Source organism: Dioszegia hungarica (assembly GCF_025882075.1).
Source record: "Dioszegia hungarica strain PDD-24b-2 chromosome Unknown MKK02contig_11, whole genome shotgun sequence".
NCBI classification, from domain to species: domain Eukaryota; kingdom Fungi; phylum Basidiomycota; class Tremellomycetes; order Tremellales; family Bulleribasidiaceae; genus Dioszegia; species Dioszegia hungarica.
This window is the reverse complement of record NW_026515771.1, coordinates 456,445-479,448: the sequence shown is the minus strand read 5'-3', so window position 1 is coordinate 479,448 and position 23,004 is coordinate 456,445. Positions and strand designations below refer to the sequence as shown.

Below are 23,004 nucleotides of genomic sequence, written 5' to 3'. Positions count from 1 at the left end.
TTCGGGGCCGGGCATTACGGTCCGGCGTCGCGAAGCCAACAGGCTGGCAGCTCAGCGTTTTCGCAGCCGGAAGAAGGGCTACCAAGACAGCCTAGAGGAACGGATCAAGGCGCTAGAGGAGGAACGGGACGGGCTCTTGAGGCGGCAGGGAGAGACGGCAGAAGGTCATGGTGGTCCATCGGCAGATGCGCGCGTGGCGTCTCTCGAGGCGGCCAATAGGCGGCTTCGGGAAGAAATACGGGGCGTCTACGAAGAGAATGATCGTCTAGCCGGGGAGAACGAACGGCTCCACCGCGAGCTGGAGAATTGGAAACGATGGCGAGAGCAAGTGAGTGACGCCGAGAACCTCGCTCACCCCAGGGTCTACCTTCACACGACATCCAGCTCCCTCCAATACGTCCCCCGCTCGAACGAGCCCAATCCCAATCCACTCCCATCACACTACCCCCCCTTCGCCTTCCACCCATCAGTCCCGGTCCACTCGTATCGCCGTTCCCGCCCTACTCGCCGCTTGTACCCACACCTAAATAGCATGTCATGCGAATAATTTTCTAGCTACACTTCTATGACGCTCCACGGTCGGCGACTCGGCCTTTCGCTTCGTCCCTCCGCTCGTCAACGGCTTCCCTCTCGTCTCGTCTGGCGCCAGCGCCCGTGGCCGCAGCTCTGCCAGTGGCTTGGGCAGGTTAAGAGATGGCGTCGGTCTAGGCAGCGATGTAAAGAAACCATGCGCGAGTGCCTGATTCAGCTCGTCATCGCTTCATCTCACCTCTCTTGCAGCCGGTCGTGCCATCGGATCATATCGCAACAACTCCCTCGCGAACTCTTGCCCGTCCCGCCCAATAGACTGAATCATATTCCACCAGGGATTCTTTGGGTAGCCAGGTATCTCGTGATAGTCGGGTAGCTTCGTATGGCCCTGGCGTCAGAATGATCGCGCCTGTACTTACTGGCCAGTCCTCCTCGGTCGGCGACCCCATAGCATGAAAGGTCTTTTTCAGTTGGTCGATATCGGATTCGCCAGACAAGAAAGGGACCCGAAGGATAAGCTCGATAAAGATGGTCCCGATAGACCACATATCGACAGCAGCCGAGTAGTGACGGGACCCCCAGAGCAGCTCCGGAGGCCGATACCACCTAGATCAGCGGGTCCTACCACCAACTCACCTAGTGATCACCTGGCAAGTCATCTTGCTCCCAGCATCCCCAAACTCCCTCGCCAGCCCAAAATCAGCAATCTTCAAATCACCATTACTCGCAATGAGCAGATTGTTTGGTTTGAGATCCTATCATCAGCTTGGCCAGCGTTGCTCCTACCCGATGCAGCACGCCGCTCCGGTGGATATATTCCAATCCACGCAAAGACATGGCCGTCCAGCTCTTGATGTCGGCGTTCTGAAAGATGAGGGACTTGTCCCGGATGACCGCTTCGAGGTCGGTATCCAGAAACTCGAGGACGAGGTTGATGTTTTGCTTGACGGAAAAGACATCAAGCAGCTAAAGTCAGCAGGGTCGCGCAGACACGCACCGAGATGATGTTGGGATGGTGCAATTCCTGCAGAAACTTGACTTCACGCAGGGCCGTCATGTCGAGGCCATCCTTCATCTCGCCGACCTTGATCTTCTTGATGGCGACTGGGTAAGCGATGAGCATCCGGTAGCGTACCTGTCCGACCTGTTGCCTTTTCCTTGCCTGCTGATTAGAAGATTCGCGTTGCTGGGGAGGGATGAACCTTTGTAGACATTGGCGAATGTTCCCTCTCCAATCTTGATGCCCTTGTCCCCTGATCGTGAGCTCTGACCATACGTTTTGAAGCAGACTGACATCTCTCTGCTCGCTGTGTGTTTTGTACCGCTGCGAGATCCATAATGAGTGATGCATCCAGTAGAGCAAGAGTAGAGGTCAATAGACTAGCCGGGATCAAATCAGAAAGATCAATCAGTCGCGCGGCCTCGGCCTTCTATATGTAGTTTACTTCGGTCATCCCTCTATCATACATCTACAATGGCAATCTTCAACAGAAAGAACAAGGACAAGGAGCCTCAGGCCGATGGCCCCACTCAGAAAGAAAAGGTCAAATGGTCAAAACGGCCAGCAAGTGCGTCATCCTTGTTGACAAAGCTCATCCGCAGATACCGCGTTCAAGCAACAGCGGCTCAAAGCTTGGCAGCCTATCCTTACGCCAAAGGCTGTTCTACCGACCCTCTTCATCATCGGTCTGATCTTTGCTCCCATCGGAGCGCTGATCGTCTGGGGAAGCGGACGTGTCACGTCCATCACGCTAGACTACACAAATTGTGACACCGCCGCCCCGACCGGCGATGCTTTCCAAGCCATGCCCAGCGGATCATATGAATGTGAGCTGAGCAACGACTCTGCTGATGTCAGATGCTCTCGCGACATCGTCCAAAATCTCCGCTTCCTCGATCAACGCGCCATCTTGGCGATTCAGTAACGTCTCCTCGCGTCCCCTTGGTCAGCGCGCCCAATGCGAGATTCAGTTCAATGTCCCTTACAACCTCGGACCTGGCGTATTCCTATACTACCGTCTTACCAACTAGTAAGTTTCCGACAAACAGAGCTGACCGAGTTACCAAAACCATCGACGCTACGTGCAAAGCATGGACTCTGACCAGCTGCAAGGGAAATATCGCTCAGCGTGAGTCAATGTTTGACCGAGCTGACAACAGGGCGGACCTAGACGGCGGAGACTGCAAACCCATCACTTCGGAAGGGGGTAAACCATACTATCCCTGCGGTCTCATCGCCAACAGCGTCTTTAATGGTGAGCATTTGCCCGACACAGCTGACGACAGACACCTACCCCTCGGTAGTCCTCGTGAACGCACCAAGTACGTTCTGACCCGATGGAGCTGACGCAGATGGCGGAGCAGACCAAACGTACAACTTTACCGAGAAGGGAATCGCATGGGGTGGTATCGCTCAAAACTACGTCGCCACTCCCGGCTATGCGTCTCCGTCCGATGTGCTTCCGCCACCCAACTGGCAAGCGCAATTCCCAACCTATACAGAGTTCCCGAACCTTCGAGAAAATGAGCACTTCCAGGTGTGGATGCGGATCGCCGCACTGCCTACCTTCCGAAAGCTGTGGGCACGGAACGACCGCGAAGTCATGGCCGAGGGAACATATCGCATCACTGCAAATATGAGTAGGTTTCGTTGAGGCTGTGCTGATGTAGACTACCCCGTCAAGCAATTCTCCGGCACAAAGTCCATTGTCATTTCGACCGTCGCGTGGATCGGCGGCAAGCAACCCTTCTTGGGCTGGGCATACATTGCCGCCGCCATCCTCTGCGTCCTCCTTGCTGTGGCCGGATTGGTCCGGCACTTGGTCAAGCCTCGGAAATTGGGCGATATGAGCTGTAAGTACCTCATAGGATAAGCTGACGTTCAGTACTTTCTTGGAACCAGCCTCAGAGATAGCTATGCATGCCTTAGAACCAGATTGATACGCTCCATCCAGGCCCAGCCCCTTCACCCCGCATCGCGTGCCACCAGCCGGGCGGCATGAACAGCATATCCCCCGACCGGAGCACCGCCTCGCGACTGTGCGGATATACGGACTCTTTGAAGGATGGATGGGCTGCCCATGCATCTCCCGGAGAAGCTTTGAGAATCGGGACCCGCGAGGTGTTGCCCATATACTCTTTTGCTGCGACCGAGCCGTTGCTGTCTGGGGTATGCGCCTCCATCTGGTGCGACAGATGCGGAGGGGCGATCCAAACCCGCTTCTCCCCGACCACTTGGATATAGCAGTTGAAGAATGGATCCTGGCGTCAGCGAGATTTCAAGCGCACTCACGGTATGGGGCGGGCTGACAATCTCGCTGGACCCGCTGCCCACCCAGACGCTGAGCTCGGGCTCGGCAGGGCGACGGTAAGCAGGATAGTCCGCATCCGGAAGCGACCAGGCATAGTCGGGGATGGCAATGTCCTCTTCGAGACCCGGCATCTGGCGGAACAACGAATGCTGCGCGAGATACATGGCTTCCCCTGTGGGATTTTCCAGGAACCCCGCGCGACGAAGAAAGTCCTCAAACGGCACGATCCGCTGAGACCACCCCTCGTCATCGTACGCCCTTCCTAGCTCGACCGGAACGACCCGCCCTGGTCCCGCAGTCGCCAACAGATAATCTGCCGATGACCATCGACCGAACGCCGGCCAGGAGGGGCAGACCTCTGAGTCACGATTGGCGAATCCGCGGAGGATGAAGGGGGACGCAGAGCAGGAGGTGATGAATGCTTCGACGCTGGGTGGGTCGAGCTCGGGGATGGGGTGTGGTGCGTATAGCAGGTCCGGGGCCAGCGGCGCTTTGGGGAGGGAGGGGGTGGGCTGAGGGCAGTGTGCTTCGAGCCGGCTTTGGGCGATTCCGATGAGGAGGTGGATAGTTTCTAGCCTGTTGGCACCGCCAGCAATGATAATCGCCATGTCAAGCTGACAGATCAGAGCTAGCGTTGCGGGATGGGGGGATAAGAGGCCGCTGAGGGTTTCGAGGATGGTTGCGTCGGTGTAGAGCTGTAGCCATTTGACGTCCACCTGCTGAAATGGCACGGCATTGATGTGGTCGTCGGCCAGTTGGCGAAGAAGTGCCCCTGGACCTGGGCGCAACTGCAAGAGCGACGATCGAAGCAAGGACAATACACCGTCACCGCAGGCTGCGAGTCCTTTTCGTCAGCTGATTCACCCCCACACTCACGCCGAGTCTCTATCCTGCTGTCGTCGCTGAGCTCGTCATGAAGCGTTGCTGCGAGAGTGCGGCATGTCATGCTAATACATGTCTATCCTGCAAACAATCTAACGACAAGATACAAGGTCGAGCAGATAAACCTGAAAATCGCCATTCCTGCAACGAAAACTTTCATCAGCTTGGAATCTCGAGCACGTACCGAGCACAATCATCATGTAGATCCCCGTCCGCGAATCACCCTTCCCCTCAAAGGTCGCAGAAGCATCGCGTCCGGCCAGTATGGCACTGGCAAGAGCCGCGTTGGATAGCGACCACAACAGCAAAAGCTACAGTCAGTAGAGATCTCTCCCGACCCACATTTGTTCTAAAGTTTGCCTAAAGTCAGCGCCGCCAGAGCTCTACTCACGTAGATATCCTTCTGCTGCTGCTCCGAGACCTCGGTCCGCGCTGGCTTCTCCTCTTCATCCACTTTGGCACGCTTGAGCCGGATGTTGTCGAGTGCGTCCTGATAAACAATGTCGATGTCCTGCTGCGCCGAGACAAGCTCGACCTCGACATGCTTACCGACCCCCTGGATGGCGCCGAGGTCGACCGCCTGGACAGTATCCGAGCCTTTGGTCCCCCAGGAGAGATCATGGAGATTGCTATAGGCGTACTAGCAGGTTAGAGCTATATGTTGAGCATAACTCACGACATTCAACTACGTTGTCAGCACAGTCATTTCCCCAATCAAGGTACTCACCACATTAATATACGCTGCCATCAGCTTCATCCTACCACGACTCGTCAAACTCACTTGGAGAGAACAAGATGTATTGAGCAAAGCAGGTCACCAGATGCCTGACATTAGCTCCTTTTAAGCGAAACTCACCAAGGATCCAGCGCGAGTAGACTCGAAGCGATAAAGACCCCATAAGTCGAAAGCAGCGAAACGATCATCTGGACAAAGATGGGACTGTCAAAGTTCTTGATTGCCTGTATGGCACAGAGGACTGCGCACCCAAGCATGCTGGGATCAGCCATGAACGACACGAAACTCACTAGGTGGTCAGGAGTGCAAAGAGATAGATGGTCCCCTTGTACTTCCAAGGCGCACTGGAGTCAGTGCGCACAAGTCATCACTCACCCCTGGGGACGGTTCCCCATGCCAAAGATAAAGCAAGCCACGAGTGCGCCCAGGTAGCCATACTGGGATCAGGTCAATCAAGCGAGTACTCACCTGAGCAAACGTATTCAAGACCTTGATATTGGGGATGCCAAACACCGGGCTCTCAATAGAACTTGTCAGGATGACCTGTATTCAGCTCTGCTCAGCAAACAACTCACAAAGAAGATGTAGTAATTGGCGAGGGATAGCCCTGAGATCAGCTACGCCACCTCCAGCACCTACATGTGAAGATCAGATTGATCGCATTATACAGCGACTCCACCATCAACGCCACCTTGCGCAGGAAGGAATGATCGGATCGCCAGATCTGACCGACGTGAATGAGCGAGTACACCGCGGCGAAAAAGGAGCCATTCAGCCATCTACCATCAGCAGAGTCTAACGCACACCTACCGTCTTCTTTGTGCGATAAACTCGGGTATAGTGTCTGGGCAATCCGTCTCGCCAACAGCCTGCCATCAGCAACATCGACATTGCACTGACAGATTTGACGAATTTCAGGACCCAATTGGCTTTGGCCTTGGCACTTTGATCAGCCATGTCACAGCATCGACCTACACTATCTCAAAGCAAAGAATTCGGTCTTCGGCGAGATACTGTCATTAGCGGTAAACGTCCAATAACATACCCTAACGTCAGCCAGATCACCCACATACTCACATATTGCCCGTAAACGAATCTGCCTTGCCGGTATTGAGCTCTTCGCCCTGAAAGTAAGACGCCAGTGGCCCCTTGCCATCCGCATTGTTCTGGAGAGCAATCCACTGCGGGTGAGTCGTGCTCGCCCTTCCACTCACTCGATACGCCGAGAACGCCCCAGGTAGCACGGTACAGTACCCAAACAGCGACTCCATCGGCTTGTCGAGAATATTGGACATCTTGTACTCAAAGCACTGCGCGGCGACTACGTCAGCACAGCCACACCCAGACTCACCAAGTGGATTAAGCAGCCCCCTCCAGGTCTTTCCCTTGAATGTCGCAATTTCGCCACACGCGCCCCCGACCTTTGAATTCAAGTCGAACGCCTTCCACAGATGGTACAGAGACTTGGTCTCTGGCTTGGTGCCAACGTCGAGCAGTATGCACACGTTGGGCTATCGTCAGCTTGCCCACGTCGATACTCACCGATAACAGCGGCGCAAACGCATTAAAGAACCAGCGGTGCGAATTGATCTTCTTGGCCTTTCGTCAGCCCCGCCGAGTCAAGGACTCACATTCTTCTCCTTCATGCAGAAGATGATTTGACAAGGGACGATGCCCTTGTCTGGGTACTTGAAGTGCAAGTCGCCGTCCAGTGCAAAGCTCGTCGTGTACTCAAAGACATGCGCGGTGACCGGCTTGCCCTTGACACTGTTGGTCATGGCGCCTGCCGTCAGCGCCGCATCGTCATTGCTCACCTTCTTGATACACTCCCAACGCAGCCAGGCAGTCCAGCACGCGAGGATTGACAATCATGCGACCGTCTTGGACGATACAGACCACCACCTGATGTCAGCTCGCCCGCAGAGGACATACCTTTTGCCATCCGTCCTTGCCCCACACTCTCGAATTTTTTCGTCCGCAGAGATGGGCAATATTGCGCATGACTCCATACAGCGTGCGACTATCGTCAGCGCCATACGTTTCGTCACTCACCAGAACAATTCTGCATCCTCGTTATACATGGTGATGACGATAAACAGCTCCGTCTGCCTGGGCGGATGACACAGATTCTGTCTCAGCTTCAAGCCGGACGTTGAAAAGTCATCTGGGTCGGTCGTGACGGCGGTGTACCTTGGGTCAGCCCACTCGAGCTAGGACGTACCGAGTGGTTTCCTGCTCGGCAACACCCTTGATCGGGAGAAACTGCGCCAACCGGGTCGGGATGGGCATGTCCACTGCAAAGAATCCATTGTCGTCAAGAGTGGCGGTATGTTTGATGCGCCTGTGACCGGCAGCATTGTGAGTTCTTCGGCTGATCCGACCGGTCGGTGCGGGCCCAAAGTGTTGCGTGACCCCTCCGGCCAGGTCGCCCTCTGGATCATAATCGACCGAGCCAGCTTTGCGGTGGATGGAAGGCAGAGCTGAGAGTAAACGAGGCGGAGAGATTTCGCCTTGGAAGGGAGGAAGGGCTAGATCGACATCTTTTCCGTCGAGTGGGAGGTATGGCGAGTGGTATGGGGCATACTGATCCTCCGCCAATAGGCCTTTCTCGACGTCGTCGACGGGGTTGGTCCAGGAGCGTGTCTGGGCTTCTGGCGAAGGCGATCGGGACCGACCGTACCAGCCCTGACGCGTGGACTGATGCCTGGTGAAGCCGACAGCGATGTCGGGGTGGTTGGGGTCTGGGGGAGGGAGGTAGGATGGTGCTGGAGGCGCGGGGGCGACACCACCACGCGATCGCGCGAGAGCAGCCTCGAAAAAAGGGAGCGTGGCGGCAGGAGTGGTACCCCATCCTTGCTGAGCTTGCATAGGATGTTCGTCAAAGCCGGGGGCGATTGGATGGTAGGCTGGACCGGAGGGGCCATACTGCGCAGCCGGCGGCGCGCCGCTGGTGTAGGGCGGCGCTGGACCGTCGAAGCCTGGCTGGCTGAGAGGCCGCTGGTCCCGGGCTGACCACTGTGTTGTGCGCCGGGATGATACAGGCATGATGAGGTCGTGTATATACACAAAGTGAAGATGAAAACACAAGGAAAGCCAAGAAGTGTAAACAAAAGCGACACGTGGAGAAGACAGTCGCGTCTCGAAGTAATTACGTTACCTTCGCACGGACCATGGTTTCACCTTCACAAGCTTGCAGATCAGTCAACTTCCTTCCCTTCATACATATCCGACCTCAAAATGGAAGACGTCAAGGCAGTCATCCGATCCGGTCTCGCCGAAGCCATGTGCGAGGAGCGTCACGATGGTCCAAGTGCCGAAGCGGCCTACTTCTTCCCCTCGTTTCCTCCATGCCCCGCCAATCACCAGACCAAACCCTTCGCTCAATGGCAGCCACAAGGTGTCTACCTCGCCGTCCGCTCCAGCTCGACCCAGCACAACCGTGACAGTCATGGCTTGACGTTTGCATCTGGCCAGTCCGTCGATACGAACGCACCCGAGGCTTCAGAGGAGCGGGCCAAGGAGCGAAAACTGCGTCAGCTTCAAAAGGGAAAGCTCGGCGTGAGGGTTCTCAAGGAGGACTGCTTCAAGATCGGTTTGCCAGACTCTGGGTGGACCGAGCCAGAGGGAACGAGCAGGTCTGATTACGATATGTGCGTGAATTGTTCGAGATTTAGGCGTGGCTGACCCAGCAGCTCGCTTCCCCCTTTCACCAGGCGTAAGTTCCAACCGAACGTCCCTAATCAGCAGTCATGAGCGCCACAAGAGACTTTCTCAACTCACGAAATGAAGAGTTTCAGTTCAACCGGACCAAGCGCTTGATGGACTCGGTACGTTGCCTTCCATGCCGCGGCTGATGTTAGGTACGCAATGCCTTTGGCGTCCGTGCAGAAATCCCGGGCCAACACTGTAAAGGCTCTGGAGAGTTTGGTGTCAACTATCAACCCCCAAGCTCTCTGATGAACCGGAGGCGCAAGGCAAAGCTACCCCAGCAAAAGACATTGATCGAGCAGCCGGACGCCGAAGAGGAGACGTGCCCGCTTCTGCGGGATCCTGTCACTTCGGTTCGCGGTTTCATGGCTCTCGTCCGGCGAGACGCGGAAGCGGGATGGTGAGTTTTATGTCGCGCATGTCGCTGATGACAGGGATATCGCACCAGCTCTTCAGCTTGCAAGTAAGTCGCCCACTTGGCAACACTGACCGAGGCGTGGCATCAGCCTTCATTTGCTTTGTCGAACACCACAACGCCGTGCCCGAGCTCGCCGAAGCCTTCGCCAAAGCCGCTCAATTGGCCCGCAGCGCGATCAACTCCTTGGCGGAGGCCAAGATGTTCGAAGATATTATCGGCCGCGGCACCAACCTCAATCGCGCGCTGTGGGCCGTCTATGGAGGCCAGTGGCAGGGGCCGGAGCGAGGTGGTCTGGAGCTGGAGCCTGCCAGTGAGACTACACCAGTGGTAGAGGAAACGGGAAGCGACGGAGGGTGGGAGGTTGAACAGAGTAAGTACACCGAGCAGCAGAGCTGATATAGTTCCCGACCTGCGACCGTCTCCGCCCAACGCCGAAGATGGTGAGTGAAAAGCTTTCGTCCACTAACTCTAGCTCGCAAGTCCCTCGAGCCTCACTTGCAACCTCTCGACCCAAAAAGCGTCAAGATGCTCGGCTACATCCCGTTTAGCCGTCGCAAGGTCATCTCGGTCTCGCCGCCGTCGTCTCAGCTGTCTCCCGGGGAACCGACCTTCAAGGGGCAGCTTGGTCGTCTCGTGACTGTCGCAGCCCCTTGGACGGTAGAGGAGCGATGGAGGGCGAGGGCATCGGCCGTAGAGTCGGACGACGATGGGGAGGAGAGTGACGAAGAATCCGACGGCTTTGAGCTCGAAAAGGAAAAGGCGACCATCGACGAGCCCAAAGAGCTCGAGATTTGGTACGAGGCCGACCAATTCGAGGGAGACCAGTCCTGCCTGGTCGGGGTGGGGCTGAGAGGTCGGTGGGCGTTGATGGGGGCCGAGGACGGTCCTCGGTGGTGGAGCTTCAAGGCGAAAGACTGTAAGTCGTGCTCAAGTGCGAGACTGACGTTGCAGTCGTTCTTCCCGCCTTCTGGCAATCTTAGAAGCACTGGTAGTAACGACTCACATCCAAAGAATCAATGCAGATAGTACAAGCCATCATACTGCTGTGACGCCAGCTAGAGACATAGATTTCACATACTGATCACGAGGCGAGCTAGCTCGAGGATGAGAGGGGCTGTAGCTGTAACAGCACCTGAAATAGTCGCGGAAGACGGTGGAGTCTTACAGTGGCTGATATAGGTGTTAGGCGCTGTCAGCTGAAGGACAGATCCTGCACAGTTGTCCCGGGATGAGTCACACACAGATGGCGGACCTAAGACGTCAAGATGGACATCTATCATTACTCTCCTGTTGAATGGTTGGAGATCGACCGTAGGGCCGTTTCAAGCAGCCCGCCAAGATGATCTCCGTAGCTCAGCGGCCTCACTGTGGTGATCGTGTCGACATATCCTCTTCTCACGTCAACCACAGTCAGTAGCTCGCCCTAGCTCTCCGACAGCATATTGTGACCCTATCCCCAAAACACCAAGCAAGCCTAGCACTGGCTATGCATGCATAGCTGGTTGAGCGAGTCGAGACAGAAGCGTGACAATAGCGAGGCCACGGGATCAGCCTCTGGACTGTACAAGAGAACTCGAAGAGTCGAAATGCAGTCTGGGATTGTCCTTCCGAGAATATAAAAATCAGAAGTCTTATCGTGACCCGAGAGATCAAGCCATTCCCCGCTGCACTCACTCAGCACTTGATCTCATAGCTCGCACACTCGATCCTTCCGAGCACATTCACGTTCACATTCACATTCACATTTACATTCACATTCACATTCACATTCCTCACCTAGCCCTCCAAGAAGTCTATGTAAGAAGCGGCAAGATGCTTCGCTTAAACTGTGAGACCTGGGGAGCTCAGCTTGTGTATGATGAAGAAGCGACAAGCTGATCCCCCAGGCCTACAAGACAGACCATATTGCAAAAGGCGAGTTTACTGAAGAGAGCGTAACTGTTCCCAGACCTAAGTAAAAGTAATCTAAAAGAGCCAAGTCTACAGCATACAAAGGTACAGCCCCTATACAGCGAGCCCCGACTCCACTTACCGCTTCAAACACTCCTGACTCTCCCGCCTAGACTGACTCTGGTACTCAGCGGATCCAAACAAATACAGTACCGAACAGTAAGCACTGACTTTTTCCCACTTCATCCATTCCCGGGACACCTGACTCATTTCGCCTAGTCTGACAACGATAGCGAATCCTAACACCCTCACTACGTCGTAGGTGATACGGTATCTTACCGTGAGCCATCAACGCAAGATATGAGCAGTAGTCGGGGTAAAGCTGGGTCGATCGTGACCGAAGCTCTGGTATATGTACTGAATACTCCCGTTCCGGATATTGATCACTTCCCCTGCTGATTGCTATCGACGCTCATTCCCAAGTGTTTCTCCTTGGTATCCAGCTTCTACGCCGAAAATATCAAAATTTCCGGGGACCTTCGGTCTTGCTGAGAGGCCGGAAATATCAAAGTGGTCCAGGGACAACAGATAGGAGAGACCGCGGTCCTATATCGACAAGAAGTGCTGGCACTCCGGAGCGGACCGGGAGGATTGTCGTTCTGATTGAGAGCGGGGAGAGGGTGAAGGCTCCGGCCGAATACGGATGGGAGGCAGGCCATCTGCGATACGGGACTGGACCTTACTGCTGTCCGCCGACCGAGCTGATCAGATAGAGCAGTCTAAATGGGTGCGGCTGCCCATCGCCTTAGCCAGCGGATCGTCTCCGTCGTTTGCGGACCGCCGAGATAATGTCCAAACCGTGGCTTGACGGAATGAGGGATGTGTTTGTAGTTGATAGGCTTGCCATGATATAGACACGTCATAAAGGACCAGCAGATCGCGTACAAGTTCACCCCAGATGTGCCAGCTTTCTCTGATATTCTGATTTTGTCGGATATTTTGATATTTTGAACCCAAATCGGACAATTCTGCAGACAGGAGTGACCAGACAGGAGTGACCGTGGTCCTGTCAATATCCGGTGTCTCTGGGTGTCGTGATTGACGGAACGAGGAATGTTCCATAGTTTATACGCTTGCGACAATAGTGACACGTCACAGAGAACCAACAGATAGAGTAGAAGTTCACCCTAGTTCAACTACATCTTTGCATTTATTGCGACCTGATGTCACGGGGGACGGGAGTGGGACGTGCCAGAGCTAATCTAATGCATGGAATAAGCGACTATAATGAGAGAGTGGGGTCAAGAAGAGAAGGCTGACTACTGCTATCTGCCGATATACCGAGACGAAAACTACGGAAGCTAAATATAGCGTGACATGTATTATCTACGGCTACGGTGATACCTGACTATACTCCGACAGGCATTGACGAAGTGTCGGGATTCGTCGGACGACTTTGTCTTGGCGTATCTTGGCGGAGCAGGCGGGAGACGGCGTGAAGGCTGACTGCCAAGGAGGAAAAAACGGGAAAGAGCGGAGACTGGCGGGATCTAGCGGGACGACACTATTGTACACCTTCAGTATATAGCTTGGCCGTGTTAGCTAGACTTGTAGCTTTTCCCATCACTTCTTTCCCACATCTCTTTGGATCTAGCTGAGCGTCAATAGGTGAGTAGACCAGTACTTAGCCATATATGAATCACTTCTTTCCCACATCTCTTTGGATCTAGCTGAGCGTCAATAGCAATCAGCAGGGGAAGTGATCAATATCCGGAAGTTACATAGGTTGACAAATGGAAGAAGAGATATGCACGGAAATCTGCTTGGTGACGAAAGCCTGATGACGAAAGCCTCCTTCGGTGATCGCAGCTCTATATGTGGCCATCTATCCTGCGATCCTGGAGTCCGGCGCTTTCAACAAGCGGCCGGCTGGGGGAAGCCTCTTCCGCGCTATACCAAACCTCCCCTCGGACAGTTTGCGTCCGGTTGTCGCCAGCATCTCCCACTGGTCGACTCCGCCGTACCTGACCGGGTACGTCGCCAGCGCCACCGGCGAGGAATTCACCGGGCTTCACCGCAACAACCTCTTGGACGCCGTAGCAGAAGAGTCCTCTTGCTCAAGCGCCATCCGCATTGCAAGGGCGTCTTCCCCGAGCTCTTGATGCTTGGTCGACTCTCCTCGTCAGCCAGAGTACCAAAGGTCTATCGAGAACGTTCGGGCGAGATGGACCAAGGAGGGGGACCTGATCTGCGGCATCTGTGCCCTCCCAGGCCACTGGGCCGTGCTCGCTTTCCAGCGGTCGAAGCGCGAGTGGAGGCTCTTTGACTCGATCAAGAGGGGCGAGAAGGACAAGGGCTGGACGGAAAATCAACGCGTTATCGAAAGAGTGAGTCTGCGCTGTGGGCCGGGCTGATGTTAGTACGTGAAGGATCTGCTATCTGCCGTGGGGGAAGGCGACGGGTGGACGGGGGACTTTGTGATGGCAAGTCGACATTATGTTTTGGGCTAAACCCAGATCTTGGAGCAAAAGGACAATCATTCCTGTGGCCTCATCGCTCTCCACGTACTCGAGCTCGTCGCCAAGCAAGGTATCGCAGATGTGGTCTCTCCCATCCCGGACTCCTCTCAGACAGCGACGCCCGCGGTCTGAGATATGGGTTCTACTTTTTGGCTTGCGCCGCCAGGAGCAGAATCTGGAAGGCCATCAACAAGGAGATGGGGAGGGAGATCTTTGCATCAGATGCTGTAGTTATCCTATGATGATAAGGCTTGCCTCAGATCTTTTACTTCTGCCTTCAGTCCTTCTTCCTCCATAACTGCCGCCGCAAGCGCATTGGACATGTCGACCAATCGCTCCTCTATCCCTGCTCTGACCCTCTCCGCCTCCTCCGCCCTACCCTTTCACGCATCCCTCTCCTTCTCAGCCGCGATGAGCTGTTCCCGCCATGTTGTCTCCCTCCCCCTGGCTGCCTCAACCTCCGCCACCAATCGCTCTACCTGTCTCCCAATCTCTCCTCCCTCCTCTCTTTCTGCTCGCCGTCCCGCCTCGTAACAGGCCATGGGCAGCGTTTGAGTGCCAGCGTGGGCGATGGCGATCACCGAGGACAAAGATGGAGGACAAGGGGTTTGAGGATCCGGTTTCTCGGCGCCTCCCGCGGTCTCGACCGTGGTCTCATTGGACCAGTCCATGCGGGGCCGCTTGGGCGTAACGTCACCGTCGAATACGCTATCGCTTGACCGAAAGGGTCTGAGACGGCCTGCTACACGTCAGCCAAAGGGTCAGGGCTGGAGCTCACCCTCTGCAGGGAGCGGCGAGGAGGAACACCGCGGGTCAGAGCGCACGGGGCAGCTACCTACCCGCTGAGCCATGTCGCTTTCGTGAATGGTAGAGGTTGGGTTTGTGGATATGTACACGGGAGGGAAGGATCTGAGCTTTGAAATCCGCTGAGTACCGGGGTCAGTCTAGGCGGGAAAGTGAGGAGTGTCTCATGCGGTGAATGGAGTCGGGGCTTGCTGTATGGGGCTTTACCCTTGTAGGTTGTAGTCTTGACTCACTTTAATATAGTTTTACTTATGTCTCGGCCTAGTTAGTTGCCTTCAGTAAACACTTGTCTTCTGCTATATAGTTCGTCTTGTAGGCCTGGGGGATCAGCTTGTCGCTTCTTCATCATACACAAGCTGAGCCTCCAGGTTGAAGCGAACCTTCCTGCCACTTCTCACAGCCCTATCAGCAAGCGTAGTCGCTGACCCCCCGGCAGTATTGGGACAAGCACACTCCCGCTTAGGTCATCTCAATGTCGGGGGGATCATGGCACTCGCTAGGGCTGGTAAAATAGGAGGTCTCGATGCAGTCACTTCGTCCGTCGTCGAGAACTTCCAGTGCGAAGCCTGCATCCTCGGCAAGGGCAAACGGACCGGCGGTGGCGGGCTTGTCCTTGACGAGAAGCGAGAATTGGGCGATCCGTTCGTATCTGGCATCGCGCCCGAGCGGAGGGATGTCCCGGATCTGTGCTGCCTCGTAAACGGCGCAGTCGACACCGAGATCAACGTTGTGCTCCGACTCGGGCCTGGACCATCCGAGGAGCCGTTTGTTGATGTTGACAGCGCGCTCAGCCGGGTCGGTGAAGAATTCCCGAAAGGCGACGGCTGTTTCCGGCGGCCTTATCGTAAGCCAAAATCCGGTCCGATGACTCACCTAAGACCCTCGAGCAGCGCGTGGACCACCCTCTCCACCCTCAACAACTCTACCATCATCGACTTGATACGCACAGGCGCTTCGCGCCATACATAGCCCGGACCAGGGCGCAGAGTTGTAGAGTCCGAGTCCCAGCCTGTCCAACTGACCTTCCGCCCCTTCCGCTCGGCAGCACAAAGATTGAAGAGCTCTTCGACTGGCCGGTCCGAGGCGAGACAGGCGGCCCGCACGACGTGAGCGAATGGGACCGAGACTTGCGCCTCTGGCAGGACCGACTTGACAGCCTCAAGGATGATGGTGGATGGGGGGATTCCAACGCGGAGATTGGTCGGGCAGTTGGGGATGGCGGCCACCAGCGTGCGAATGAACGTGTGGTGCTCCTCTACCGTATTCGCGGCTACCAGCGTCGCCACTAGATCAGCTCTTGTCATCACTCCACTCACCAATGCTGATGCGTCCTTTCAAAACCTCGACGACGGCGAGCGTGGCTGGAAGGGAGTTGCAACCACTCTCTCGCGTCCAGTTGAGGAAGCTGATCCCCTTGATGTGGATGTGGATATCTTTTTCGAGCTGGGAGAGGTCGGGCGAGATGTATGTAGAGGTAGGATGAACAGCGAGGGCCGCCTCTGCGCGCCCCGCCGGGGTATGTTGGGTGACGAGGTACTCGAGCTCATGCGGGCGCAGAGGGCGCTGCAATCCTACTACTGGTCAGTGCGGGTTGGATGGGCATGCTTGTTGGAATCCGCTGAGTACCGGTGTCAGTCTAGGCGGGAAAGTGAGGAGTGTCTCGGGCGGTGAATGGAGTCGGGGCTTGCTGTACGGGGCTGTACCCTTTTAGGTTGTAGTTTTGACTCACTTCAATACAGTTTTACTTATGTCTCGGCCTAGTTAGTTGCCTTCAGTAAACACTTATCTTCTGCTATATAGTTCGTCTTGTAGGCCTGGGGGATCAGCTTGTCGCTGCTTGCATCATACACAAGCTGAGCCTCCAGGTAAGTCAATGCATCGCTTCTTCATCATACACAAGCTGAGCCTCCAGCTTGAAGCGAATTATCCTGCCACTTCTTACAATGCTCACTGTTCTCGATCCAGAGCTGATATTAGCCACAGCGGCCAGCAAAGAGGGCAACTTTCCTCAAACACATGCTTGATGGATAGATGAAAGAGAAAACAAGGTTTGGCATGTGTGTCTCAACTGTACATCATGCAGTACATTCTCAGCAAAGATCTCCTCGAGGGGTATCCGGTCTACCTGCAGATCTCAAGCCCATGCGCGCTATGGACCACATCGCCGTAGGCGGTAGCCACTCTGCAAGATGTGGCAGGAATGTCCGCTTCAAGCTGTGTGATCTGGAAGTTCAGCTTGTGCATGATAAAAGAGCAATCCCCCAGATCTACAAGACAGAATATACAGTAGAAGACGAGGGACAACCGAAGATGACTAACTAGGCCGAGACATAAGTAAGACTAATATAAGTGAGTCAAGTCTACGGCACACAAAGGTACAGCCTCGCATAGCTCATATAGCAAGGCCCGACTCCGTTCACCGCCAGAGACACTCCTCACTCTCCCGCCTTAACTGACACTTGCACTCAGCGGATCCCGACACACTTAGATCCACCTCCTCTTCCTCGGCTCCCTTCACATCGACGACACTCACATCGGCTTACCTTTACTACCGACCCCACTGCTAACGGCATCCTCACCATCACTCGCCATGTCAGACCTTGGAGCGCATCATACCCATCAGATGTCGGGGTTGTCGACGCATAGTCAGGTCTCAATCGATGCAAATATGTACAGAAGATAAAGTTAGTAGAACTACGTTGAACTTGTACTCTATCTAATGGTTCTCTATGACGTGTCAATATTATCCTATGCGTATCAACTATGAAACACATTCAAGATCGCCGCTCTATGTATATACTTACAAGATCAGGCGAGATGTCTCAGCTGTACCAAGAATGGATGAAGGAAGAAGAAATCACGGCTCACCGTACGGGGCTGAATCGTATGGATGCACTGTCTCCTATTCGAGCTCTTTGATGACTGTCTCAGTCCAAGTAGTCGTCTCCATCAAACGCCCGCCTTCAGTATGTTGATTGTTCTGTAGACCTGAAAATCAGCTTGTGAACCTGGAGAACCAGCTTACGAATACATAAAGACAAAGATCTATCCAGTGGCGAGAGCATCGCTTGCATTGATCGCCGGTCTTGATACTGACATATCCCGTACACTACCGGGTCCTGCAATTGCAATCAATGAGGAACAAGGCATGTACTGCAAGTCATAGCGAATTCGCATCCCTCAAACATCCGATGTTTTGTCACCGTAGGGAATGCTTCAATCAGATAGCCACTTTTTGGTAGCATTTTACATCTCCGCATAGCTCCGCTCTTCACTCGTAGATAGTCATTCAGCGTTGTGATAGCTTTCTCTCTTCTTTATCTCGCTCTTTCAGTAATCAGTATTGTAGCCAATTGCACAACGTATCAGACTAGTCCTAATCTATCCCCCGCCCTGTCACCACATCCCGTGACGTGTCTCTGTTCAGGCTGTCCTAGCGCAGCTAATGTCAATCTGATCACCCCTCTCCCTCTCCCCCTACCCCCTCGCCAGGCCGGACCTAGCTCCGGAGACGTTCTCTTGATGGTCGGATGATCCTGGCCGATAGAATAGCTGTGGTAGATATATTAGCAGACCAGTCATCTTTGTCAGTTCCCCATCTCGCTATCCCTTTATACTTGCCATATACTTGTACATGCCCTAGATCAGCCCCGCATCGCCACTCCTACCCGTCACCGTGACATGCCGTCCCCGACGACCTCAGACCCGGCCATGGGCGCAAATTTGATACAGGGGGGAGATCGAGCGTCCTCTGCTAAAATGGGTTCTTCGCTTATGTACAAGCGATCTTATGCACATTCCTTGGTCTACATCTAGCTCAGCTCATTGTAGCCCTTGCCTTGCACACCTTCACGTCTCACAAGTCTCGAGACACCTCGGTGTCCACTCAGTCACCATTCGTCGATCTCCGTCCATATACCTGTCCAGAGAATAGACTCTCATTCCCTCCAGCTAGTCTAAGATAGTCTCTCTACCATCAGTCACCGTCCACGCCGTCTGAAGTCCCAACCTTGAGGAGATCGTGGTTCTGGCTCCCACCGCTCTTGCGGCCCCTTCGGCGATACTCCACACCCAGCTGGGACCTGCATTGGTTCGTGCCACCTCGGCCCTCTGCGCCTGCCGTCAGAGAGTTCAGTAGACATCCCGGCTCGCAATTCAGTTTCGCAATGGTTCACTGTGGTCCGCAGGTTGTTTTCTCATTTTGTCACATCGGCGATATGACCTGTCGTTGATGACTCCGAGTGATCAGAGACGTCACTGCAGCTCATCAGGCCTGAAATCACCAGGCCGGAAATGATGCAGACAGATATCTATAAGGGGTTCCCCACTGAGCCAGGCGTCCTTGCCCCAAGCCCAGGATCTAGCTGTCAGAAGTCAGCCGCATACATCATAACCTGCCACCTCACCCAAAGACCGGCTTGTCCAGCTCAATCATCCACAAGACCTCGCACGCTCCACTACCATTCTTCTGATCACATCACCCTGTCCTTCACCATGACAGCCGCCGACCTGTGCACGCGTACTCCACTCGTAATCTGTCACGGATGCCGGACATTTTGTCGCTCGAGGGATTATATCGTGCCCTGGTCGTTAGCTAGCTCTCCCTGGGGCGTCAGTGATAGTCCAAGCAGCTCACAAGCCCAGCCATGGGAATGCCTATATTCGAAAAATGCACCGCATCAGTCAGTGCGAATGAGCTGAAGTTACGTGGTGTCATGCTGTGGCTGATCAGCTCCTCGCTGACCTTGACGGCTTCTTTACTTGCGAACGGCCCGGCAAGATCGATTCCAGGCTGTGAGGGTCAGCGCACGGAAGTTGTCCTGTTCCTTCCACTGCTCTCCCTTTCGGCTCTACCAGACGTCGCGCAGGCGAACCCACTCCACCAAAAGACGATTGCCTCCTGATTTGGCGCAGATCCGTATATCAGCGTTGGCAGCGAAGGTGAGCTGAAGCGCGACCATGCTGTCTTGCCTTACCCGCCGTCGGTCGTGGCGGCCCGATCGTTCGGCGTGGCTTCCGTCAGTATCCATGCCTTCTCATCTGTGGGGCACAGTGGGACCGGTGTACACGATCAATAGATAAGCACAGCGTAGGACCCGGTCACCGCGTCCACACCATCTCTGGGCGCAGGATAGGCGCGGCTGCTCGCTTGGCGCTGTAAAGTAGCGTCTTGACTTGGCCCGCCGAGGGTTCAGTGCAGCTGACCGGGGTGGATTCTCACCGTCCTGACCAATCCCCTATCATGTATTGACTGCCTCATCCCGACCGGTCCTAGGTGCTGCTTTGAGCACTGCCAGCCGATCGCGCGTGCCGCTTTGGATCTCTGCAGACCGGCATTGCTTGAGGTCGTAGTGAGGGGAGATCAGCCTTTCGTGGTCACTCAAGCACCAGTGGTGTGATATCTTCAGGGTGAGGCCTAGATAGTATGCGTCTGCTTCTCGCACTCGCCTCGCTCGAAAAGAAGAGGCCGGGATCGACCTCGACGGATGAGAGACATGCCTGGCCGTCAGAACATATTCGCTCTGTCACGTTCCAACGAACGGGCTGGCTGATCTCTTCCCATACTCGCGGAGTGCCAACAGATACCCTAGTGAGTCGTGGTTAGTACTTCCATACCGGCTGGAGCTGCTTGCGTAGTCAGCGCGGCTCTTAAGCTCACCAATTTGTCCACCCGACCCAACCCTCTATTCTATGCACATGTACAACTTTATGATCTGGACGAACTATCGTCCAACGGTTTGGATTGGGGGCTCGAGCAGTATGGGGCCTTGCGTTGAGTCGGACAGGTGCGGTAGCTCGAGGAGACGAGCGGATACGCCGTCGAGATATGTGGGCTCCTGGTCGTCCTCGCTGTCTGCGGGCGTGACTCCGCCAGAGTAGTCAACGTGACTGTCTGGATTCAAGGGGAGGGAGTTGATGGAGAGGGGTGACCGAGGTACGCGGCGCTGGGATGTGGATAGGTGGAGTGTTCGAGCGATCCCTACGGGTCAGAGGATGGCCATGGCGGTACGTACCATAGGCAATGGCATCTAGCGCGATGAACAGTGCAAAGGGAAATGCAATTAGGAATGCGATCAGGCGGAAGATGAAAGGGAGCTGCGCGTCAGCGCCGGCGATAGAGCCTGCTCACGTAGTTTACAGGAGTGACCGCCTGGGCGAGGCGCCATATCTGGTCGAGCTGGCTGAGGCTGGCCAGCATGGGAAGGGAGTGGTCGCCGAGAGGTAATGAGGTGGATGAACGAGGAATGCGGAGTCAAGTTGAGCGTTAAAGCAGGTCCAGTCCGTGCGTCTGACTTGGCTCGCTATATGTACTCTCAAGCGGTACTGCGGCTGTTCCGCGCGGCGAGTATGCGAAGGCTTGACGCTTTACCACGGCAACGAACGTATCGTCAGAGTCTGGACTCTGAATCTAGGCCGCTCCATAATCCCAACCCCAGAGTTCCATAATCCAGTTCTATTTCCCTTCTGAGGTATAATCCGCCCCCCATACCGTCCCGCTCAGCCCATTCTGATCTCTCAGCGGGTGCTCCTCTCGCGCTTGCTCCAATAATGTCGACAGATTTTGATTCTTTTGTATTGCTCCCTATGGATTAGCCGCAGACATCAGGTGAGACTTGCCTTGAGGCAGCTCTGGTAGCTGCGCCACGCGGATCCACATCGCTGCTCATATTCTTCCGCCTTGATTTGATTGCGAGATTTGCCTTTGGTATCGGCAATGTAGGGGGTGTGGCGGACGGCCTCGACGGGGTCGTCCGGTGCTGAGGGTTGTGTTTCGGGAGCAATGGGCTGTGGGGCGGCCGTGCGGGCAGGGAAAGCCGCCGACCAATTGGTGACGATTCGTCGCTGCTCTAATGGCTTGGAGGGGCCCGCTACTGGCTGTGAAGGGGGCGTATAAGGTGTGTCGTTGAGATGGGTGAATCTGGAGGGGTCTGCGTCCAAAGCCGGCTGGAGATAACCCTCAAACCAAGAGTTGAAGCACGAGTCGTATCGGTGCTTGAGCGGAGTACATTCTGGAGAGAGTGATCTGGTCTGTCAGCGGGGTCTATGCTTGGGCTCACTCCATGGCTGTGGTATGTATGATAAGTGGGAATACTGAGCTCAACAGAAGCGGAGGCGACCAAATTTGGTTCCGTCCCTTGCTGCGGACGTCCCACTAATATAACTCTTCATTATTGGTTCACCATCATACATCCATCATCAACAGCCATCATTTCGCCCTTCACTATATCCCTACTCCCTGTCATCTCCGAGGCGATGTCGACGGTGCCAGGTCCACAGCCATCGGGGAGAGCTCGGTCAGTCTCACAGCCCATTCGCGATGGTGTTTCTCAGGACATTATCGCTCGTGCCACCCAAAGCAAGCCAGCGAGGTTGAGCGTATCACGCGCTCAATCATCAAACTCGGTGCTGCGGACCACCAAATCGATAGAGGCAATAAACACGCATGGGCGCGCTCGAAGCTCCAGTCTGATGACGGTGACGGAGGTGGGCGGGGATGAATTTGAGAATGTCGTCGATCGCTCGGGCATGGGTACGAATGAGAATGCTGCTTGGGTCAATGCGCCAGGTATGTACGAGGCTGGGCTGGCTGACGTCAGGTGCATGGATCATGCATCCTATCCTGATACTGCTGGTCAAGATTTTGGTCGATGCGCTTCCAAGCATGACGCAGGATGTCAGCTGGACCGTCGTCAATCTGGCGTACATGGCTGTAGGTGGCGGGTGAGGCTGGGCTGATGGCAGTTGTCCTTTCTGATGTTCCACCATGTCACTGGCGTACCCTTCGAGTCGACGTGAGTGTCGGGGGAGCGTTGCTGATGTCAGGATGACCACGGGCGGGGTGTATGACGAGTATACCTTGTGGGAGCAGATTGACTCGGGGGCGCATTACACGCCGGCCAAGAAGTGGTTGACCAGTGTGCCAATAGGACTGTACGTCGCAAGGAAGGCCGTGCTGATGGCAGGTTTCTGATATCGACACATTACACTAAATACGATCCGGTACTATTCACGCTGAATTTCGCCGCGCTTGTCTTTGTCTTGTTTCCAAAACTCCCTATTGTGAGTGTCGCGATGAGCTCTGCTGACGGTAGCTCCACCGTCTGCGCTTTCACTTTATGCCTGCTGTGAATGCAACGCCAGGACCGTCGAGACCACCGAGTAGATAGATTATGTAGTTACGTGATTTGACATGTTGGGTGGCGA

At 55.0% G+C, this 23,004-nt stretch overlaps 9 protein-coding genes across 9 annotated transcripts; 3 read left to right on the top strand and 6 right to left on the bottom strand.

Annotated features, from left to right (window-relative positions):
• Window positions 1–535: 535 nt before the first annotated feature.
• MKK02DRAFT_16422 (kinase-like domain-containing protein) lies at window positions 536–1,868 on the bottom strand (the record flags this gene model as incomplete). Its single annotated transcript, XM_053085631.1, has 9 exons — window positions 536–739; window positions 770–919; window positions 951–1,137; window positions 1,168–1,286; window positions 1,318–1,497; window positions 1,529–1,635; window positions 1,667–1,696; window positions 1,734–1,784; window positions 1,826–1,868. The coding sequence occupies 9 exons, from the start codon at window positions 1,866–1,868 to the stop codon at window positions 536–538; spliced, it is 1,071 nt and encodes a 356-aa protein (XP_052944522.1).
• A 137-nt stretch (window positions 1,869–2,005) lies between these two features.
• On the top strand, window positions 2,006–3,445 carry MKK02DRAFT_16108 (transcription regulator; the record flags this gene model as incomplete). The annotated part of the gene is made up of 9 exons (XM_053085579.1): window positions 2,006–2,099; window positions 2,134–2,358; window positions 2,390–2,561; window positions 2,592–2,660; window positions 2,692–2,786; window positions 2,818–2,853; window positions 2,884–3,171; window positions 3,202–3,384; window positions 3,417–3,445. The coding sequence occupies 9 exons, from the start codon at window positions 2,006–2,008 to the stop codon at window positions 3,443–3,445; spliced, it is 1,191 nt and encodes a 396-aa protein (XP_052944521.1).
• Window positions 3,446–3,456: 11 nt separating this feature from the next.
• On the bottom strand, window positions 3,457–4,788 carry MKK02DRAFT_34289 (uncharacterized protein; the record flags this gene model as incomplete). Its single annotated transcript, XM_053088896.1, has 3 exons — window positions 3,457–3,792; window positions 3,824–4,614; window positions 4,719–4,788. The coding sequence occupies 3 exons, from the start codon at window positions 4,786–4,788 to the stop codon at window positions 3,457–3,459; spliced, it is 1,197 nt and encodes a 398-aa protein (XP_052944520.1).
• A 12-nt stretch (window positions 4,789–4,800) lies between these two features.
• On the bottom strand, window positions 4,801–8,328 carry MKK02DRAFT_16263 (chitin synthase-domain-containing protein; the record flags this gene model as incomplete). The annotated part of the gene is made up of 25 exons (XM_053085602.1): window positions 4,801–4,877; window positions 4,909–5,035; window positions 5,067–5,084; window positions 5,116–5,364; window positions 5,401–5,409; window positions 5,452–5,465; window positions 5,506–5,549; window positions 5,581–5,718; window positions 5,751–5,804; window positions 5,836–5,897; window positions 5,929–6,003; window positions 6,036–6,067; window positions 6,100–6,239; window positions 6,271–6,329; window positions 6,361–6,403; window positions 6,436–6,473; window position 6,506; window positions 6,538–6,641; window positions 6,675–6,971; window positions 7,003–7,059; window positions 7,092–7,243; window positions 7,275–7,362; window positions 7,393–7,480; window positions 7,513–7,650; window positions 7,682–8,328. The coding sequence occupies 25 exons, from the start codon at window positions 8,326–8,328 to the stop codon at window positions 4,801–4,803; spliced, it is 2,751 nt and encodes a 916-aa protein (XP_052944519.1).
• Window positions 8,329–8,742: 414 nt separating this feature from the next.
• On the top strand, window positions 8,743–10,566 carry MKK02DRAFT_27902 (uncharacterized protein; the record flags this gene model as incomplete). Its single annotated transcript, XM_053087433.1, has 9 exons — window positions 8,743–9,110; window positions 9,153–9,175; window positions 9,208–9,287; window positions 9,321–9,568; window positions 9,603–9,631; window positions 9,663–9,956; window positions 9,988–10,026; window positions 10,059–10,502; window positions 10,538–10,566. 9 exons carry the CDS (start codon window positions 8,743–8,745, stop codon window positions 10,564–10,566), a joined length of 1,554 nt encoding a protein of 517 aa, XP_052944518.1.
• A 4,498-nt stretch (window positions 10,567–15,064) lies between these two features.
• MKK02DRAFT_27899 (uncharacterized protein) lies at window positions 15,065–17,391 on the bottom strand (the record flags this gene model as incomplete). The annotated part of the gene is made up of 8 exons (XM_053087432.1): window positions 15,065–15,117; window positions 15,333–15,637; window positions 15,673–16,093; window positions 16,116–16,362; window positions 16,751–16,801; window positions 16,957–17,022; window positions 17,164–17,246; window positions 17,343–17,391. 8 exons carry the CDS (start codon window positions 17,389–17,391, stop codon window positions 15,065–15,067), a joined length of 1,275 nt encoding a protein of 424 aa, XP_052944517.1.
• A 3,131-nt stretch (window positions 17,392–20,522) lies between these two features.
• On the bottom strand, window positions 20,523–20,998 carry MKK02DRAFT_27897 (uncharacterized protein; the record flags this gene model as incomplete). Its single annotated transcript, XM_053087431.1, has 3 exons — window positions 20,523–20,779; window positions 20,814–20,895; window positions 20,930–20,998. The coding sequence occupies 3 exons, from the start codon at window positions 20,996–20,998 to the stop codon at window positions 20,523–20,525; spliced, it is 408 nt and encodes a 135-aa protein (XP_052944516.1).
• Window positions 20,999–21,402: 404 nt separating this feature from the next.
• MKK02DRAFT_37617 (uncharacterized protein) lies at window positions 21,403–21,862 on the bottom strand (the record flags this gene model as incomplete). The annotated part of the gene is made up of 2 exons (XM_053089714.1): window positions 21,403–21,823; window positions 21,858–21,862. 2 exons carry the CDS (start codon window positions 21,860–21,862, stop codon window positions 21,403–21,405), a joined length of 426 nt encoding a protein of 141 aa, XP_052944515.1.
• A 191-nt stretch (window positions 21,863–22,053) lies between these two features.
• Window positions 22,054–22,967, top strand: MKK02DRAFT_34287 (response to unfolded-protein; the record flags this gene model as incomplete). The annotated part of the gene is made up of 6 exons (XM_053088895.1): window positions 22,054–22,366; window positions 22,398–22,510; window positions 22,543–22,592; window positions 22,624–22,731; window positions 22,764–22,860; window positions 22,893–22,967. 6 exons carry the CDS (start codon window positions 22,054–22,056, stop codon window positions 22,965–22,967), a joined length of 756 nt encoding a protein of 251 aa, XP_052944514.1.
• Window positions 22,968–23,004: the final 37 nt, after the last annotated feature.